General features: G+C 41.7%; 1 protein-coding gene across 2 annotated transcripts in view; it reads right to left on the bottom strand.

Annotated features, from left to right (window-relative positions):
• Positions 1 to 22,005, bottom strand: part of agrn (agrin) — a 175,190-nt gene that overhangs the window by 109,196 nt on the left and 43,989 nt on the right. Inside the window, exons 1-2 of one of the 2 annotated variants that reach the window (XM_061265006.1) lie at positions 10,014 to 11,834; positions 7,728 to 7,766 (exon numbers count right to left, since the gene is read on the bottom strand). In XM_061265006.1, coding sequence (XP_061120990.1) covers positions 7,728 to 7,766; positions 10,014 to 10,191 — 217 coding nt within the window. In that variant the 5' untranslated portion in view covers positions 10,192 to 11,834. Of the gene's footprint in view, positions 1 to 7,727; positions 7,767 to 10,013; positions 11,835 to 22,005 lie in introns of those variants that run through there. The other variant, XM_061264995.1, reaches the window with a different exon arrangement.

Below are 22,005 nucleotides of genomic sequence, written 5' to 3'. Positions count from 1 at the left end.
AATGAAATGTGGAAAAACTCAAAGTTTAACCGTCAAAATAAGAAACTTGTTATTGCAGTTACGCCAATGTGGTGACAGGAAGCAGCTGTGGCAAAATTGGAGTCTCCTGACACCAGTGGCTAATGTCACAGCTAATAAATCACAAGTGGAAGCGCTCACACTCATATTCTGCGAGTGTGTGCGTGCATGCGTGTATCAGCTGTCCAGGAAGTTGGAGCAACATAGTAATCTGGAAACGCCACCTGGTCAAACGCAGACCTCCGCCTTGGCTGGTCCAGCAATATTAAGACAACAAATGCATCTGATTCTGAACTGGGGTCACCATGGTGACAACAGAGATGCTGTGCTTTCTTATGACTAGCCCGGGCAGCATCAACACCATACCTAAGATGTTATTCCGCTGTCAAGTTTTTACCTACTGTATCTTTAAAGTCTATTTATAGTATTTGTCTGCTTTAAGGTAGTAGTGGCGCGCCACCAAAGATGTGCTCAGTCTTTATAACAAGCTTGGGCCAAATATCCATTTTCAGTAAATGGAGCTGCTTGCTCTTAGAAAGGGCACTAACTCCTAATTATGAAGACAGAGGGAGGAGGCTGAAACTGTAAGAGTTTAGCACTACCACCGCGCATGCCTGTTCACTTACTAGAGTGAGGGAGCTTTTTATTTCGCATGACTTGTGTTTACTCCTGTCACATTATGACCATGAGCAGCTAACTCTTCATGGAGTAAAGCACAGTTTACTGTAAATGAGTCTGTTGGTCTTAGAGCTATTTGTCAGAGAGTGTACATTGCAGCTCCATCAGTGGCAATGCTTTTATTATGTTTGGAGTGACTGCGGCTGCTTTTCCAATAATACTGGAGAAAGATTGCTGACATGGACTTCTGTTCCTTCTTCATTTGTTGGAACATTGGCAACCACTTTGTGCAAAATGTGCACTACAGTATTACAAATATCTCTGCACATTCATCGTCATCTAACCAATTCCGTTTCAAAAAACAAACCGCATGATACGTATGTGTGACACTCATGGAAAAGTGGCATGCGTCCATTTGAGTATAAAGGGAACATCATTTCTGAGCACAGGTTTGTAACACACATTAAGGCTCCATGAGTTACGTGCATGTTGCGTAAACAAGCTATGAAAGGCGTTTTAGGCAAGGACAGGCTGGTAAACAACATAATGTGTCTGAATCATCCACTCTGCTTCTGGCTGGCTGTCACGTGGCAGTAAACAATATGTCTTATTGCGTAGATAACAAATACATTGTTTGTTGCTGTACACTCAAAAATAAAATAAAATAAAAAAGAAATCTGGTCGAAACATTACCACAATAGCAATTTAGCACCCTACTTTCTTGGACTTCCTCTTGCTTTTTACTGTCATAAATATTATTTGAGAGGGCAACAAGCAGCATATAGCAGCGTATGTGTGTGTGTGTGTGTGTGTGTGTGTGTGTGTGTGTGTGTGTGTGTGTTTGTGTTGTGGACGGGTTGAAAAGAAATGGTGTCACTTGCACTTGTATTATAATGGTGTGAGGCAGAACACAAATTACTTGTCATGTCCGCCTCCTTGAAGGTAATGCAGTGGATCACACAAAAGGTATGAAAATGCTCACTGTGTTGCAAGCACATCATTCATTCATTCATTCATTCATTCATTCATTCATTCATTCATTCATTCATTCATTCATTCATTCATTCATTCATTCATTCATTCATTCATTCATGTGTTTATGAGCTGAATAAAACAAAACTCGTATTCTCGTATACAAGAAGCCAAATAAATGAGCATGGCAAATAATCATCAAGTACACTAGCAAATAACAATATCAGAGTAAGTTTATATACTGCTCAAAAAAGTTGTGGGAAGGTGAAAACTTATTAAAAACCATCCCATCTCGCATTTATAATAAAAATAATACATTTTATTTACGAGAGGCCTTTCAAGGCACTCAAGGTCGCCGTACAGATATAAAATAGCATAAGAAATAACCGGAAATGTTTCGCTTCCCTAATGGTAAAGTTACATTTATAAAAGGTCCTAATAATTTAAATAACAGATAGTAACAAGATTAGGAAATCTGAAATATATTACCGTAACGATCTAAATGATAGTTTGCATAATTCAGAGTACAGTAGACTCTGACAAGTATTACAAACCAAGTGATATCCATAAACATGCTAACAATAAGCTCATGCAAACAACAAAGCTATAATGGGCCACAAATCTTTGTTAATAACGCTGTGTCTTCATTGCAACCTAAGCTTGCAAGGCCCAAACATACTACAAGGCATTGTGTGTACGTGTGTGTGTGTGTGTGAGTGAGTGAGTGTGTGTGCATGGGTGCATGTGTGTGTGTGTTTTCCCCACCACTACTCTAATCACTTAAATAATTTCACACGGCCTCATTATGGAAGACAACGAATGTGATGGAGGGCTCAGTTAACAACAGGAAATCAGAGTACGATATTGTTCAGCAACACGTTGACATGGCAAGACATTTCGTTCAATCTAATTATCATATCTAAGCCTGATCAACATATTAACGATGACATTTCTCACTATGATTATCTTTCAGTGCGTGCCAGTGTGCGCGTGGGTGTGCTTTTTTTCTTTTTACCACCTCTGTCAACACCGCCCAACAATTTCATTAGCGCCAACACTACCTGAACACTTCTGATTTTGATATAATAAACTAATTATGATTATTAAGGAAGATCGTAAGACAAGGAGTCGACATCTCCACATGAATGAAGGAAACCATCTCCAGCATATTAGCACATGCTAATTTCCCGCAATATATGTCAAGGTGAAAAGGGTACTATCACCACCATTGAGAGAGGTAGAAATAATGATCCCACTCGTATTACTTGAATGTTATTCCATCTTTTTTTGCCGTCTTTAGCATGATTGGTATAGTGACTTGGAGCATCTGGAAAAATTTGCAGTTTAAATGTGATTGGTTCATTTTACTAAGAGAGTAAGCACAGATTATCTCACTTGTTTTTATTTTTAATGAAAAAAAAATTAATGACATTTTGATTTAATTTTGATGTTTTTAATAGTTTCATTTTTTAAATATTTATCACTTTATCACACAAGGTACGCTGATCTGTACAATGTCCAGAATCCTAAAATGAGCCACATGATTACTTACTAGAATAAATTCTATGCCATGATAGCCTACTAGGTCGTGTAAAAATGTTACGTATATTGGGCAAGCCGGTGAGTTTTTCATTTCTTACTGCACTTGCAGCAGTATTTTGGCAGTGGATCTTTGTGAAACTAAGGAGAAGGGAGGAAGAATGCATTCAAAACATTTGTGTTCCTGTGGTGATATGAGATTAATTCATTTGCAACTGACCACTCTTTCTCCTCTGGTAGGTAAACCTCAAACATGACGCACGTGACGGGGTCATGAAATGAAACAGAGCACCCCGACCAAGAGCTTTGTGTACTTTCGAAGGGCATTCAACTTTGTGTTGCTGGCGTCAAGGCCTCCACCGGGGTTCGGACGTGCAAACACGTCTGTGTACTTGGATTTCTGGGCAGGCAACTTGAACAGCATGGATTTGCCAACTTAATGTGAGACCTTCTCAGCCAGTAAACCCACCCCGCCTCTGAGATGCAGAAGATATTTTGTCTCTGTTGCGAGAAATCTATGATGTGAAAAGATTTAATTAAGATAGGCTGAGTCAAAATTATTTCCGCTCCTCTGTGAATCAGGTGTATTGCGAAGAACATAGGAGAGACTCGAGCAGATTAAATTGCATATTTATGTAGTATGTGTGTGTTCAAATGTACCACCCCCCCCCTCCCATCGTTGGTTTCTAATGATGTAAAGTGTTTTGGTTCCTGTATTATCCCTGAGCTGACAAAAGCTTATATTCATTTGGAGAAGGTGCTGTGTCCAAAGTGTAAGCAAGCATGAATCCACTTTTTTTGCAGGTGTCCCACTGCCTTTGATCAAATGTAATATCAGTCCTGCAAGGTGTACTTTGTCTGTCAGTGAGGAGTAACCTCTGGAGAACTAGAGAAGACAACAATATTGGCTGCTGTCAGGAGAGCTGTGTGCAAAAGATTGCAGCCATTTTGTCAGAACAAAATATTTGTCATCTGAGAAATCAAAGAGTGATTGACTGAAATTGCTTGTAAATTGTAATCTGAACATGATCGTAATTGATGGATGGATGGATGGATGGATGGATGGATGGATGGTTGGGTGGATGGGCGGATAGGCGGCTAGGCGGATAGGCGGATGAATTGCTTTTTTTAATCTCTATTTTTTTATGACCAGCAATGTGTCTAACTAAAATAAAATTGGGGAAAAAACTTTGAGCGAAACCCCATGCAAAAGGCGAATCCAGGTTCGACATGAAAACATGCAACTTGGAAGGAAAACACGCTAAAGCAGTGGTTCTTAACCTGGGTTCGATTGAACCCTAGGGGTTCGGTGAGTCGGTCTGAGGGGTTCTGCAGAGCCTCCACTGCGGAGGTCCGAACACACCTGAATGTCGTGTAAATTTGTGATGACGCATATCTGAACTGGTCTCGCAAAGGCAACAGCAGAAGTCACATTGATTTGCAGGTATGTCATTTGCTGTGAGTTCATGTGAGTTCGTGTTGGTTTCGTTCATTCAACAAGGTGATGTCCATGAACGGCTCAGTTTGTGCACCAGTCAAAAACATTTATGTCTTGAATTTGAAAAGAAAATATTTTGTTTTTCACTCAAGAGGGGTTCGGTGAATGCACATATGAAACTGGTGGGGTTCGGTACCTCCAACAAGGTTAAGAACCACTGCGCTAAAGGAATGAGAACAAATCTTTGCAGAAGACAACATAAACAATGGAGCTCTTCTCCTCAGAACCACTTGCACCAAAATTAAGAAGTTAGCTCATTTGTTGTCCTCCATAAAGAATTTCCCAAAGTACACTTGTAAGACCCCTAACTGCCTATTAGCAGAGCTTTCTAGCCTTTGCCAAACATCCAACAACTGTCTTATCATTAAAACACAACCGGCAGTAAAGAACGTGGCTGAGCTGAGCTAATTAAATGCTGTTTTGTGACTTTTATCATTGTTGGGACTGGTGATTATAAGTCATTCATCTGGCAGGGAGGGGGACTACACATTCATCTGTGGGATGAGTTTGGGTAATTTGTCCCCCAAGACCCAGGATTCTCTCGCTTTAATTTGCAAGAGAATTCCTTTACAATCTGTGAGCCGAAAAGTACGTCTCATCAACAGCACTTCTGAGGCAAACTGGGCTGTTAAAAAATGCACGCTCCTCTGTATCCTTGTCTGTGATTTCATGTAATTAAGAACCAAGGGGTGGAGTGTCCTTGACGCCGAGGACAGATTCTGTGGGAGCCCTGGTTGTGCTCTTTGGGCCAGATTTGACTAATGGCATAGTTATATTCGCTCTTGGATGCTGGGGAGCATCTTCTAAATCACCCCTCCACAACTACTAAACCTCCAAATAGTGTCCAGTTCTTCTATTGAGGTAGACTGTAATTGTCTCACTAATCTCCCCGGCGTTAAATGACCCGCAGAAACAGCGTCCCACCGGACGGGCTTAATCCACTGATTGGAGACTGGCCTTTTTGTTTTCCTTGGGACATTAAAAAAACATAGGAGGCTGATGGAAAGCCTACATAACTATTGGAAAGGTAATTAAGAGCGAGCAGCAGTTTTTAAATGCTTGACTTGTGCAGAAACAAACTGTGCCCCAAGACACGGAAAATACATGACGAGTCTTGGGCTCAGTCCATCAGCAGGATTTTATTTCTGTTGTGCGAGTAAAATTAGATCAGTACGTGGCAGACTTCCCAACAGGCAATTACATTCTGTCACGATATTTGCTTTTCAAACGTGTGTTACAGTTTGCCATTTGTCAAGTTCATTCAGTTTATATCATTAAAATGTAAATACATGACATGCTCTAAATTGTAGTGCTTGCACTAAGGTCTCAGATGCTTATTGGGTGGCCAACTTCCCAATAAGCAGATGGAGGCCGAAGGGAAAGTCAAGAAATGATCAATTAATCCCCTTTCAACAATCTCTCCAGACAGTGACCAGCCTATTAGCGCTAAAAGGACAACTACTCGCTGATGGACGACTAAAATCACTCAAATAAATTGGCCTATGTGAGGCAGAATGGAGCACTTGCACCAACAAGGTTTAAGTTCAAGACTTGATTAAATCATAGTTTGACTTTAATCCTGTTGCACTACAACTTTAAACTCCAGTTCAAACCGTGACTGAGTATTCATTTTAAAGTGACGCCTTGTGCATTTCAACTTTAACGATGGCAGCATTTTTGTTTAGATGTATAGAGCAAAACTTCTCGAAGAAAATGCCAGACAGGCTCAATACTCCTGAATTTTATGATGGAGCTAAACCGCAAGACTGGATTAACATACATGGCAGAGACAGGTTTTGAATGGTTTTTCCAGCAAGCTTTAATTGAGCAACATCATGTTTATTTTTCACTTTGGTCCAAATGTTCTAACTTCCAGTTGGCACTTACTGCCAAACAAAATCTTTCTTTTACACCATGTTTTTGTTTGCTTGTCTTCTATTTGCTCAATTGATTTGGTCAACAAGTTGTTGTCAAAGAAGAGCAAGTTTAAACTTCTCTGCTGAGCCATTATAACGTAGTTGATCAAGGTATCAAGTAACTTTAGGTTAACGTTTTTTGCTAGCGAAGGCCACATCTCACTGAGTGACAAAGTTCTGTATGTGTCTGCATGTGGCAAACACCGCCCTACCGTCAGGGCTCTCCAAATTTGACGTGTCTGGAAAACATCTTTGCAACCACGAATGAACTCTGACAAAAAAAAAAAAACAATCACTACGTGAGCACACAATATCCTCAACTATCCCTATAAATTAGTTTGAATTAATCTAAACCATGTTTTCTTCTTTTTACTGGAAATACTGAGCTCTACTTGATTTTAAACCTAGCTTTCTTTTACTAACCTCTAATTCGAGCTAATTTTAAAATTAAATTAAACCTAGTTGATGCAACCTAGCCTTAGTGTATCAAAGTAGGATTCAGCTGCCTCAACTGTCTGGATGGAATCATTCTACTCGTTGGCCCTTTAGGCAGCCAGCTTTGGTGCCTACCAACAAACAGGATGATCCATTACCTTAAGAGCTCGCAAAAGCCCAGCCCAAGGCTTTGAAAAACTCCATAGCTAAAATCTATCAAGCACTATCGCACTGTGCAACAGCTGATAAATATTCATGCTGAGCTTCGAAATAGAAATGTGTTAAGAAACTACAAGAAACATTTAATGAAACATGTGGATAATCCGGTCCTGAAAGTCCAATTTGCAAAGCAGAGCCAATCAGTTGAAGCAATCACCATGCCACTCATTGTCAGAAAACGTGACGTGATGGGATTCAAGATTAATCTGCAAATTAAAATTCACAAATGAATATTTATCTGAGGTATATTCAGAGACATCAAGGAAAATGTCCATAGGTCATTTCCATTTTCTCCACACATTTACATGTCCTGTGAATATATTTTACATCCATCTCCATGAAATGGCAACGTCAAGAAAAAGACAAGCACTGAAGACATTGAAGGTTCACATCAGGTAATGAACTATAGTCAATGTAGTGATGTCATCAATTTTCTGTGCATAGTCCCACTCTAGTTAACTGCAGTATCCCTAAAACAAAAGCAGTCAATAATAAAAGCACAGAAGACTTACCATCAGGAGGCTGAGCCGGTGTAAAGTGAGGAGGCTTGTCTGAAAGACATAAGAGCAAAATAAAAATAAGTTTGTGAAACCCTGCAGCAAATAAAGACACATTTTGTCAACAAATGTCATGTATAGTACTGACTTGACAGTTATCCAATATAACAGAGGCAATATGTTTTCATACCATATGCAATAGGGAACACATCATCATAACTTTGTCGCTTCAATCAAAACTCAAACTGTTTATCGGAATCGCCTAATTACAGAATTAGGAGAGAGGAGAGCAAATTTTGTGTCACACGTGAACTATCATACCCTTAAAAACCCACGTACAACTGCGACCCATGTTGTATCTATTACAAAAAGTTCACAAATAAGGAGCCCATCTGAAATACTTTTGATTCACACTTGTACTGTGCAACCAATAAATTGAGATGTCCCCCAACTTGTACATTTCGGACTTCAAGAAGAAGAATATCTGGAATCAATATGCCTCTACAGCAAGAAAATATTTCAGAGTACAGACTTAACACAAGATCACCATAACTTCAAGGATTTTTAACAACTAGCAAAGGTTTTATGTTGATGAGAGTTTGATGCAAAAAAAACAAAAAAAACATGAATACTAAATCCATTATTTTCTGTAAATTTGTGGAGGAATGTGAATCAATCTTTGGTCACCAGAATGAATTATGTTCAACCTTGGAGGCACAATGGTTCAAAGGCAAAAATCCTGATGCCAACACGGCACGGCCCTTCCTCAATGATGCATGGATCTCGGAGCAGCAGCTAGCTGGAGTGCAGAACTTCATCACACTCAAATGTCAGTCTCACTAAACAGAGCCCCCTGATGGTCCGAGCTGCTGTTGCAGCGCATTTCACACCTTGAAACCACTCTGCATGACTCTACACTGCGCGGGATAGTGAGAGCGATAAAGCACATCAATTAAAGCACCAATTTTTATGCCAGAATACGCAAGTCTTTCCCGAGATTTCCAAGAATCCCAACACGCAACCGACTTTTAAATCGAGACTGACAGAGAATTGCTTGTCAACAGCTGGGGGCTTGAGGGGAAGAAAGAGAGCGGGAACGAGAGGAGAGTGGAAAGACGAGGCCGGGGCTTCAAGTGAATAATGAAGTGTCTGCTGAAGCCGTGTCCCAGTCATTCATGACGGGAGCCTATTTTCATCGGGAAGACGCTTTCTATCGACAACGCTGTGAAATAATTTAAAGGGCATATGTCACGGGTCTGGTTAAATGTCATGGGACACACCTCTTTATTAAGTAAATACAAAGAACATCCCTTGAAGAGACGCACTCCGTATTCATTTCATCATTCTTTTCTCCCAGGGTTTTAAGTGTTTGTCAGTTGGACGGATACTCCTGAAATCACATGACCGTAGAAAATACAAGACACACAAATACTAAGAATGAAAGGTGACATACGGGAAGAAGCGAGCGATGGCGAGGAGAAACAATTCTTTCCATTTTCATGCGCATGATAAGGTCTTTTGAAAATCCTATTAGTACCCCCCCCCCCCCCCCCCTCCCATCTCAGTTTCTTGACACAGTGGCTGCCGGTGTGAATGTCACCACATGAACATCATTCAGCCAATATCTTTAGAGAATCAATAAGTGTCTCTGTGTGACATTTAGCTGTGTGTCGGAAGATGTATTTCTGTGTATGTCACTTTCCCCTTTTATCTATATGTAGTCAAACACCTTCACAGTGTTTGTGTGCGTGCGTACGTGCGTGCGTGAGTGTCTGCGCGTACATGCGTGTGTGTGTATGTATGGGAACATACAACAAGAAGGAGTACAACAATCGTTATTCTTGGATCACATGTTCATCCATCTCTCCATTCCACTTTTTCACATCATTTGAAAAGTGCCGTTTGGCCGACATTGTGTGTCATTCTGTCTGCCTTGAAATGAGGTTAGAAATGATCCTCCTTATCCCATTTTACTTGCCCACCCCCACAAAAACGCAACATGAGAAGCAAAAGCAAGTAAGGATTAAACAGCATAGAAGCAAACTTAAGAGTGACACAGCCAACTGCTTTTTTGACTGTGGACTTTTTCCAAACACGGAGAAATTGTACGAAAACATTATGTGATCATTGCAAATTGGACACGCCCCTTTTCTGCAACAAGAATTACAAAACCGAACTGTTCTGTAAGTACGTTTTTTTATCCTGCTTTTAAGATGCAACAGGTCCGGTGCATCTAGCCCGCTGACATGGACAAAATCACAACAATTAGGTGAATGCGGGATTCAGAAGTTATAAACCTACAGTTGTTGAGAAAGAGGAGCACGGCAAAGCCCAGCGTCGACGTGGCCAGCAGGATCAGGCAGATGTTGCAGGGGATCATAAAGTAGCGCACCACCAGAGACACTTTGTGCTGGTACCTCCGCTCCCGCTCCGGTGGCGTTGGAGAAGGATAATGGCACCCGGCCATGGTCCACTCCATCGACCCCCTTCCGTCCAGGGCGGCCGAGGAGATAACGGGGCGAGGAGGGCGTCGAGAGGCGCCCAAAGACCCGTTGGAGAAAATGATGGCGGTTGGGTAAACGACACCCAATGAAGAAAAAACAAAACAAAAAAAGCAACTGTAATGGTCCGGATTTTCAGCTGCGTTTCCAGATGTAGACTGTGATGGGAACACGCCGATTGTTTCCTGCTGAGAAGGGTTGCTGCAAACTTTCAGCCGTATCCAAGCAATGCATTTTTAAATACAATAACATCCACGTGGTGGGGAGAAGGCTGGACAGAGGGGGACTTGCTAGAGTCGGCCCACCACCTGTCCATACTAGCCTCTTACTACCTACATCCTGTCGTGGGCCCCTTGGGGAAACTCCAAATGGTCTTTTCAGAATGGAATATATGAGTGGCGGCAAGGTGTTAATACTTACTGTGAATCTAAAAGTATAAGTAGGTGGTGATAATATGTGTACGAGTGTTCCACTGCTATGCTTCCGACTTATCGGGGAAAAACTGCAGTTTAAAAAAGTAATGTATCCATGAGAAACTTCAATTCCAACAGGAATCCTCTTCTGTCCTTAAAGTGACCCTGATTGCTGATTCGTCGGGTGATGAGGGGATTCCCTCTTCCTAAAAGCCCTCTTCCCCCAAGTCAAATGTCCTTAGAAACCATGCCAAGGTCTGGTGCTCGCCAGCAAGGTGTCAAGCATCTTATTCCAAGCTCTCCACGGAACCTCAGTGCTCGCTGTTCTGATGAACAACAATTTGCTCCTCTAACTCCACACAGCTGTTTCTTTGTATTCCGCGGACAAGCTGGTCACAGTGGAGAGATATACAAGTGTGCCACATGAGAACCTGACACCGGCACTGGAGTATGTCTGCTGCGGCAGATTAGCAGCTGGATGCCTTAAAAAAATGAGCACATGCTCTTGGGTTTGTTATTCTACCTCTCGTACACCTCACGCCTTATGAAGTGTTAGAAAGGCAGAAAAGTTGAGGATTGCAATCCACGCAAGCTGTCAGAGTGGTTCCGTGAGGATGAGCAATACGAGGTTAACGCTTTGAAGAAAACAACTCAAAGAGGGTGAAAAATGAAGCGCAGCCAGAGGTGGAGATTTGTGGTGCTCTCTTGGAGCATATTACCACCAGAATTGAAAATCCCAATAGCAAAAATGAGAAGAAAGATCTCTCACTGCACCCTGATCCGATTTATCGTTATGTTCCGTTACGGGGTCCGTGCAGGAAACAACTTCTTCACTCTCTGCCAGCTTTCACCAGTTTATTGTCAGCTTTCCTTTACGCTTCCCTGAGCATCCATTCCTTTGGATTGCCTTGGTCCGTGCTCGGTGTCTTGGCCACGTGGGTTTATGTGTCCTTGACGTGGACCCTCGCAGCGGTCAGCAACCAAAGCGACAAAGCAGTCTCCGTGTATTCAAAGCACGCTTAATCCCCCGGCAGCAGGTAGTGGTCCCAGTGTCAACACCCTCAGCCGGCTGGGGCAGCCACGAGTGAGCCGCTCAGCCAAGTCAGCGCACAGATGTGGCAATAGAGAGAGCAGAGTGCCAGTGAGAGATTGGGGGTGGGAAGTAAACGATAGGGCAGGATGAGCGTTGCCCAAAAGCAAAAAGAAGCTCCTTACACTTTGGAATATTCTTTTTTTCCCCCAAGAAAAATAACAGCAGTGTGTTGTTTGTTTTCCAAGCACGCTCCTCTTGAGCGCACCAGCCCTGAGCTGGTAAAATGAATGAGTGCGAAGAGAGAGAGAGTGAGACAGAGCGAGAGAGAGGGAGAGAAAGCGAGAGAGAGAGAGAGATGGGGGGCGTTGGACGAGAGGCTGTCTTAACAAAAGGGAGAAGGGAGGAGGGGTTGGGAATCGAACGAGCAAGAATAAAGGCTTTGCAGAATTGTGCTGTCGTCCTCCAGGAGGGGAGGGTGACAACAGTGTAGCGGCTAAACAAAAGCTTCGAGGTCTTGGGAGATGTCAGCCAACCCCATTTGTTTTGGGTGTAATCAAAAGAATCTCTTGAACAAAAGTGTTTTTACAAACCATTAGAGAGGGGGTCTCCAACAGATTTTGATTAGCTCACTGACGGGTTAAAGCATCTGAGCATGAAGTCTCTTTTTTATATAAACATTCAACCCAGCAACCTTTTTCAATGACAGAATAGCACTGAAATCTTTGCATATGTTATAATGTCACTGCTAACCAAATTTATCAGACCATTTGCCATGATAAAGAATATTAAGATACTATCACGGAATTTCTAATTTGAGAGTATAGCATCAATATCAGGACAATATCATCCTTGTTTCAAAGAATCAAGTACTCATGGAGGCTACTGATACCAACCACCGATGCCTAATGCAAAACAATGGCATTCCATGAGTCCCATTCACTCCTAACAGGCTCTATACAGCTGTTATTTAACACACCAACAAATAGAAAGCATCAGGAAAAAAAAGAAAGGAATTTTTCAAGATACAAAACATATTAGTGGTATTGGTCTGAAAAGGTTTGATCAAACACCAATGCATAGTCCCGTATGCACATCAAATGAAAGAAAATAAGTCTGAGAAATTCCATGTATGTGAAAATAAGCAAGAGAAAAATATACTGCATTATTGCAGGGAATAATTAACATGAGTTGAATAATGCATTGGGAATTTGTGTAGAAAAATAAAGCACGAAACTCACTACATTACTTTCCATATGAGTAACCGCCACAAAAATATCGGTTGACATTTGAAATATTATATTTTAAATGCCATGTTGTTTTTATCATTGCAGAAGTTTGCGTGCGTCATCTTCCCGTTCCTGACACTATGTTTGACTTTGAGTTGAAACTAAATCAACAGCGCCTCTGCTGTTTGCAGCCGAGTACTGCACTCCATTTTGCCTCGTTGCAAATCGACAGCCAACATTCACGCCCGCCCAGACACCAACGTTACTAAATCCTCACACTCTCCCATTTGCGTCTCAAGCAAAACACAAGAATGTGGAGGCATTTGCATCTGTATCGTTAAATGTTTAAAAAGATATTTTTAAAAAGCCATTCCTCACTGCTCGCCTAATGCGATAATGAGGTCATGCTACGTTTCGGCTTGGAATAAACTCAACGACAGCAGGCGGCAGATGCGAGGCGGGATCCAGCATCAATTATTTATGTTTCTTCACTCTCTCATGTTCTGTCTTTTACAGCTACAACTCTGCCTCCATCTTCATCTCTGCCATTCGCAGCCGTGCCACGGAGCCCATACGTCCCTGGCTGTCTTCATCATCATCATCATCCTCACCCACACAGGGGTGTGTCCTTGTACCTAAACAACCCAAACAATCCATCTGCATATCAAAACCGGAGCAATGGTGTTGCCTGAAAAAGAAAAAGGTCAAGATCGTGGTCTGTTGATTGTCTTTGTCACTTTTACAACTGTTTGCGTGCGTGAAAAAGGTCGAGCAACCGCATCCGGTCAGTGAAATGCCGCATCCTTCCAGCAGAGGGTGACATGGATCTGGCGGGAGCTCTCGTCCACATCAAAGCCGAGCCGCTTTGATCCATTTTTAATGCCAACAGTACCGTACAAGGTTAACATCTCTTTCATGAAGCTTTTGAAATTACAAATATGATTAAAGGAGCTGCTCTGCCCTGTTTAATGATGAAGATGAATAGGATGATGAGAGGGTCTTGGACAAAAAAAAATCTGCTTCTTATAGAGAGACGTTTGTCGAGTTCAATAAGTGATTGGCAGTGATGGGTCAATAATGTGCATGGGTTTTCTCTGTGTGTGTGTCTCCAGGCTGCTGCTTTAAGATGCACACAACAGCTGGCCGTGCTACATGAAGATTTCTTCACGGAAATGCTGCAAGGTTTATCAGCAATAGAAGCAAATCTGGCCTTTAAAATGCACTTTAAACAACATAACGAGAGATGAGAGACGCCTTACGTCATTTTGATGCACAGTGGCTTCACAGAAGTTTAACGCCCCCGGTGCGAGTCATACATACATACGAGAGTTTCATCATCTTTTTTTTCCAGAGAATCAAAGTACAAACTCTGCCCGTGGATGCTTTTGACTTTTGCCATGACTCTAAGGGAAACTCGCCTTGATTTTTGAGGGCAACGCGAGGCGGAAATCCAAAAGAAGTGAATGTCATTCAATAAAATTATGTTCACGCACATTTAAATCTTAAAAGCACCAACGGTAGATGTTTAAACTTCTTCCATTTTATGAAAAGTTCTAAGGCAGTGTTCCTCACAGTCAAACACAATTTTGCCGGCTTTGCAAAGCTGTGCCCTGAAAACGAAAACCCAAAGTAGAAAACTAAGTCCATGAGGTTGACTAAGCACACGAGGGATGTATTTCTTAAGAAGCAGCATTTATTTTCTGCATTAGACCTGGTCAAAGCTCTTCCGAAAGTATGTAGTCAAACTTGTTTTGATGGATCTGCAGGCTTCATTGAGTCAGATTACATTTCTTTAGAGGTCCCCTTTTTGTTCTTAAGCTTGGGTATATTAGTCACAAAATGTGTGAGAGAAATGTCATAAACACAAAATAACACATCATCTATCATCTTTCAATTGGGGTTTGTGAATCCTTTGCTATGTATAAAGGCCACAAATGATGCTTTTGGGGTCATTAGTTTGACACGTGTTGAATCCCTCATGTGCAACGGGGCGTGCAGTTGAGTTTGCAGAGGAACAGCTCCCTGCAGGTGGGCAAATTGAGGTATTAATTCCAATTATCATTATTCTGCTTTGCAACGGCACATCCTCGGACGAATTACACTTTGTTTTAGCCTATTAAAATTCCCCTGGCAGATTATTTGTATTCTTTATTTCTTATGAGCAAAGTGTCGGTTACCAGGTTTCACTGGCAAGAAGTGTAATTATTCATCACAACATGTAAATTGCATGCACTATCCTCTACGGAGAATGTGGCGGACAATTACTATTCAATTTGGTTCAAACTAATAGTTAAGGCAGGACTTTGTCGAAATAATGGCCACACCTGCTTACAACAGAACTTTAGTCAAATAGTAGAACTCTGACAGTAGTAGAAAGACATTTGTTTAGTAAGCGTGGGTGGATGATAGATGTGGCCAGGGTTCGAGTATTTGTCAGGAAATAGAAAAGTAATTTCAAAAAGAGAAATAATATCTTTCGTAACAAATCAAGCTAATGTCAGAAAAGAACATAATTGGGAAGAGCTTAATTGCATATCAAATAAATGAATTAGAGAAACTGAATAACAAGGGTTTGAGAGAAAATGTGGGTGAAAGAACTCCCGAGGTTTGTCTGCAGCATGTCATAATAGTGGAGGATGATACTTGTGACTGACACGTGACCTCACGAAGCCTCCAGGTCTAATTGGGAAACTGAAAAGACTGGAAGGTCACCACTGGAAAAGGTAGCTAATGGATGATGCAGATTCTCACAAATCAGACGACCGAGATCTGGCACAGTCTTAGAATGCAGTGAGAAGCATGCCGACCAGTTATTAGAAAAGAGAAGCTGGCTTTCCAAAAATAAAGCAACCTCTATGGTATCATAGCAGAGTGAAGTGGTTGGATGTCTTTCTGAAGAAAAATAGATATCAGATGTTAAGTGCAATGTAGAATGTTCTATTCACAAGGAATTTGGGTCTTTTGAGGGTAGGAACGACTTCAATAGTAGGCAGCGTCTAGAACGCAATCCACAAGTGAAGGTGAACAAACCTGGTGACACTCAGACGAAGCACAAAACTGACAATTAGTAGACTGAAAGAGATGACTATAATGTCGTTTATTGACGGGAGAAAATAATAAGCAGATTTGATGTCTATATTCCAATTGATCACAATTACCACGTACCTCTTGTCAGCCAACACATGAAAACTGGTTGCACATAAAAAATATTTCCAAAACCTCAATTTTGACCTTAACCCAAATATCGACGGCATGTCAACGTAGTCATTGCAGTCTGACACCAACAGTGCACAGTCAAAGGTCCTCCTCCCCAACAACAATTAGTGACGAGTCAACTGAGCTTTCAACATCAATGTGGTTTGTTGGAAACGGTAAAGCTGACTTGTCGACTAGCATACTGCGTGTTACCTCTCCTGTTTGGCAGGGAAATATAGTTTCAATGCCAAAGCCACTCTGGCCAAAGAAGTGTGCTGCTATTCACAGAGGACGATGAGTACCGAAGCACAAAATGAACAATTCTTTCATGCACAGCTCCTGTTTTATTTTAATGAGCGTCACGCCTGGCAAAATATTCAGTTTTCCATTCCAATTCAATCAAAAGGCCTTATGTGCATTTTTTTTTTAAACGACATTTCCCTTGTTTTGCAGCTTCTTCATTGCGTACGTGCCTGGATCTTTGTCTAAACAGTGCAGAGCAGCATGCAAATGTAACACAAACACGCGGATCATCTTTGTCCTATTGAAAGTGACACGGAGAAGCGATTTTGTAGCAGTGGCCGTTCATTTGCATGTACAGAACACAGCTCGCTGCAGTTTTTTTCTCTGTCTCTGTCACTGGCTGCCTGTCGAATTGGTTTTTCCCTGATAGAGGGAGAGGGGCTATATTAATTGGCCGGCTACGTTTAGATTCAGCCTACGAAAGATATGGCCATAAATTTTACATGCATATGCTCACGTTGTTCTTTCAAAAGTAGTCACTCGCTGTAGTTTCCGCTATCTCTTTCTCCCTCATAGTTCTGGTTCTTTTTCAAAGTGGTGCAGTCTGACAGCATGCTGGAATTGTGCCAAAATAGGCTCATCACAATTATTGCAGCAGTAATCACACAGATGGGCAAATGAATGGCCTGTTTAGCGGCATTTATTAAAAGTTAACAAGCACTTTGGGAAGGTTTGTTAAAGCAAAAAAGACACTGTACAAAAGTAAATTCCATTGACCATTAGGAACTTGGTATGAAAATGCAAATAGATTTGAATAAACCATTTGTTTTTCTTCCATGTACAAATACATGCACACAATCAACGTCTTGCAGAAAATCAGTATTCTGCCAACAAAACAACTTATTTTGACATCATATAAAAATTAGTCATGGTTCACCAACAAAAAGACGTTTATTTTTTCCATGGTAGAGCTTATCCGCAGTTCATTGGGGGAGGCTTGGAATTATTCAAAAGCATTTGCAAAATTTGATTATAATTGCAGCGGAACCTCTGTTTTTGTTTTTCGTTTTGAATGTGAAGGCATGGAACTCTGCCAATAAAGAGTGACGTTGTTCATAAATGATACATCACAGCAAGTCAACAAATTTGATTTGTCGGTTCATATTGTTTGTGGTTCAATAAAACGTATGCACTGCTTGAAAATGTTCATAAGAACGCCAGAGGTCACTTTTGTTATTGTTGTTGTTGCAATGAGTTGGTAGGTGTACAAGGTATACACCTATAACTACTGTAATCTGGTTGTCCAGTTTCATTCCTCAAGATTAGTTGCATTGCTCAGCGTGCAGCTGTCTTGAAAGACTACAAGTACAAAGTATGACAAACTTAAAGACATGAACAAATGTTGTTCAAGATCCCAACATGACACTCCGACAAGCATAATCAGAACACATGCAGCACATGCAATTCTCTTCTCCCTCCCTCCCTCCCTCCCTCCCTCCCTCCCTCCCTCCCTCCCTCCCTCCCTCCCTCCCTCCCTCCCTCCCTCCCTCCCTCCCTCCCTCCCTCCCTCCCTACCTCCCTCCCTCCCTCCCCTTCCCACCAATGGTCAGCATGTACAGTATATTTCTACTAAGCTCAGAAATCAGCAGAACTACCGTTGCAATTGCAGTGGCCTGCAAATTTAAGAAAGCCATTGATGGGGAAAGAAGCCCCCATGCAGACAAAACACCCTCAGTCAACCTCAGCTTCTTCTGAACCTCCCACAACAAAACCCTCAAGAACTCGGAATTCACCAGAGAACAGAGAAACGTAAAAAACATGACCCCTTTTGATATTCCAAAGGTGCTACGAGGTACAAATTAAAAGGACTAAAGAGAAATGTTCTGGAAAAATACCAACAATGAGTATTGGCAGCTTTCAGGTTTTTAAAGTCAGTGAAAAGACGTGCAGAAACTCAAATATTCCTTTAATGTGGTTTTTGAATATCTAAATGACCCCTGGGTTACCTCTTTCTAACTGCCCAATCTCTTGCGACATTCGCGAGGAAGGGAATCTTGTTTTTTGTTGTAAAGGCACTACTTGTATGCGCATAAGGAGCAACACAAAAGTGTTGAATAAATAAAGGGGTGAAGCATACGTATGCCCCTCTCTGACACTAGCTTCACATGGATGATGACAAGAAGAAACAATTGCTATACAGTCTCCTCTCTTCATCCAGAGCACGACCGGCAAGACTCAACAAGAGCGAGAGCCTATACATCAACTCGTCTGTCATCCACAAGTGGCAAGGTGGAGTCAGAGCGAGGGGAGGGGGACTGGAGGGAGTCACCAGGCTTGATATCTTTTATTTTTTTACGAGCTAATGCATCACAGCAATGTGCTTGGTGTGTTGCCAGGGCCACAAGCCACCTCATCCATTATTCATCTGGCTAACAAACTCCTAAACGAGGTAAACCAAGAGGAACAACCACAGCGAAAAGTACGGCCAGTAAGCGAGACCAGTGACTGCGCACAGACATTTTGACTAATTGCACGGCTGAACACGTGTGACACTCAATAGATTGTAAGCGTCCAAGGACAGACAATCCTGAACATGTCCAGTTGCCTTTCTAGATTTCGAAAACCGGCCGCACGGGTGCAGTAGGTTCAGGTGCTGAATCCTATGAATGGCTTGTACCCAAAGCAGGTGAATAGAAACTGTAGGCCCGGAGGAGAAAAAAACTTAAAAACTAGTAAAAGAAAAGTCATTCTGTATTGCTGTATAATTGCCTGAAGATAATTTGGAGGTTTTGGATAATCCCCTTCACTATTAAACAAACTACAATGTCTTTCCTCATAACTCAAGAAAGACTGAAAAAAGATAATTTTACGCCTTCAAAGACAGCTGTGTATGTCTGAATTTTAAAACTGAAGGAAAAGTGAAGAAATAAGTAGAGGGAGGGGGGGGGGGGGCTGAAGGATTGTGGGGTTCCTGGATCTGTAAATTTATTCAACTCTGCACCAAAATGAAATGGTTTCTCTCTTGGCCCATGCCCTTGTCCTCATCAAAGTTTCATGGAATTCAGATAAGTCGTATTTTTTTGCATAATCCTGCAAAGTAATAAACCTTCGATAAAAAACATAACCTCCCTGGCAGACGGACCAACTTCCAGATTCTGCTAATGAAAAAAACACAAAACCGGGCCAGTTTCCCTTAAGTCAGCCTTTATTACGAGTATGCTTTTTACGCAAGTCTATTACCGTCATCTTGCATGCAGCCAGCACACATGACCCGTCACTTTGACCCCCTTCATCCTGTCCAAAATGCAAAATGAATCACTTTAACATCATCGCCAACCACATGTTATGGAGAGCAAGAACGATATTTCAGGCCAAAAGCATGCATCCATGATCTTTACAAGACAGCGGGGGGATGAATTATAGCTCGGTTGCCACAGCAACACCTCATATGGAGAAAACACCACACTGCCGCTTGAGAAATGGTGATTTGGGAGATTTCATTTTGAACACCATCCTGAAGATGGGAAGGCAAAAGGCGTAAGGGGGAAAAAAAAAGGAGTCGGTGAGAGGAGAGAGAAAAGGAGAAAAGTGCGAGCGACGGTCTGCTTGCAGCAATTTGCAGGAGTACGTTCCACAATTTGGCTCAATGTGTTTTTCTACAAGGCGAGCTGGAACACCTCTTGTGGCATTCATTTCATTTCCATTTCAGCACCTGCAAGCCATTCCTCCGCAAGCGGAATGATAAGGATGCCGTGCTGCAACACGAGAAACCCTGCATGCAAAACATGTCAGACTTTTCTTCATGTACCCCAATTATCCAGCTGGTCGTCCTCAGGTTTCCACTCAAACAACGCCCCCCAGGCTCCCCACCATTCACCCGTCACCTCTTGATCCAAACCAGATCTTTTCCATGTGACCCTTACAAGGCCCCCACAGTGCGCAGAGGTTCCCTGGGGACCTGAGGCACGATCCGTATGTCTTGACTTGCCACGGCAACAAACAAATAGCTCGCCTGATTGGTCCATCATGGGCAGTCATTCCGGACAGCAGACAGCCACTGCCGGGATTTGTTTTTGTTGCAATAGCGCAGGCAGAGGTGGAAGAGGAAACGCGTTTTAGCTTTAAATCACACTTCCATTCACTTAGAATGCTTTATGGCCTAAATTTACATGACAATGTAAGTGAGTTCTAATACAAAAAGAGAAGGTGCTTCTCATGACAAAGACCGACAACGGTTGTATGTTGGGCAAAATACCGTTCAAACTTGGGCAGATTTACAATCTGTGATTTACAATCTGAATATTTTTGGTTGCTTCTGCCTCAGTAGATTTTGACAAGAATCAATTTACTTGTATATAACCTTCTTTCCATAAACCTTCCTGTGATCTAACTATTTTTCCATTTATTTTGTCATTTGTTTGCATGCAAGAAACAACAGATTTCAATTGAGAGCGTTTCAGCACCACGGATAGCGCCTTTATTTGACCATCCATTTTCAATAGTATCTGTTATCATTGGCTCAGCTGAGCTGGAGCGTATCATAGCTGACTTTGGGCAGTAGGCTGGGTACATCCTGGACTAGTCGCCAACCAATCGCAGGGCACAGATAGACAAATAACACACTTTTAATCTTCAATGAAACTGACATAAGGGTTTGGAGAGGAAAGACTATGAAAACTTTCTGTGTAAAATAAAAAAAGCCCGCATCCCAGATGTGAACCCTGGACTTTAGAATTGTGAGGCCGATGACCTAACCCCGAAAGAAATGGATAAAGCCTGAACGGAAGCTGCTTAGACGCGTATAAGGTTTCTGCAATTAGCTTTAGATATGCTTGCAAGCTGTGTTAAGTTAAAAAAGATAAATAGAAGCCTGAAGCCAGCTAACGATGAATCACAAAGCCTATAATCACATTGCTGCATAATATTCTTACAAAATATTTGACTTAAGGCAGCAAAAATAAACACAGATAAATTTAGTAACGAATATTTCGTGTGACTCCAAAAGAAGCAGCTTTTCAGCCATACTATTATCAATCACTGCAGTACAAATCTACATTATTCTTATCATATTTAAAAGTATTTATTTTGTAGCATTTTGTTAATATGGACACATTTATGATTTTTGATTATTGGTGTCGTTTTTTGTAATGTTACTTTGTAAGTGTTAGGGAGGTATTATTATTTTTCTTTTACTGCAAAATGTGCCCAAATGTTGCATTCAAGATGTCCGTCCATGTTTGTTTTGTAGCGTAATCCTTTATTTGGGAGCAGCAAAGACTATCTAATTTGTATAATAATCAAATTTAATATAGTGCTTAAAAACACTCTTCCACGTTTCAATATGCACACCAAGTTCTAGTTCACTGCTGCCATGACCTCTATCTGAATCAAGCCACTTGGGAGCAAACAAAATCGTAATTATGTCACTTCAACCAAGTCGTGTAAATCCAGCCTATGAAATCCAAAGCCCTAGGTCTGACCTTGGCTTACGGCGCACAATGAAACCATTTAAGCCCAAATCGCCGGCCGGGAAAGCATCTTCCTCAGCAAAGTTTATCTTTCCTCGCTCCAATATTGGTCCCCAAGTCAATAATGTTGACTCATCGACCGTCTCTTTGCTTGCCGTCAATAAAGCACAACATAGCGTTTAAGCTACCGCTCTTCCTCTAAAGAACATGCAAA

This window comes from Syngnathus typhle, linkage group LG2 (assembly GCF_033458585.1).
Source record: "Syngnathus typhle isolate RoL2023-S1 ecotype Sweden linkage group LG2, RoL_Styp_1.0, whole genome shotgun sequence".
Taxonomy (NCBI): domain Eukaryota; kingdom Metazoa; phylum Chordata; class Actinopteri; order Syngnathiformes; family Syngnathidae; genus Syngnathus; species Syngnathus typhle.
The sequence above is the reverse complement of the archived record's forward strand: the minus strand, read 5'-3'. Positions and strand labels throughout refer to the sequence as shown.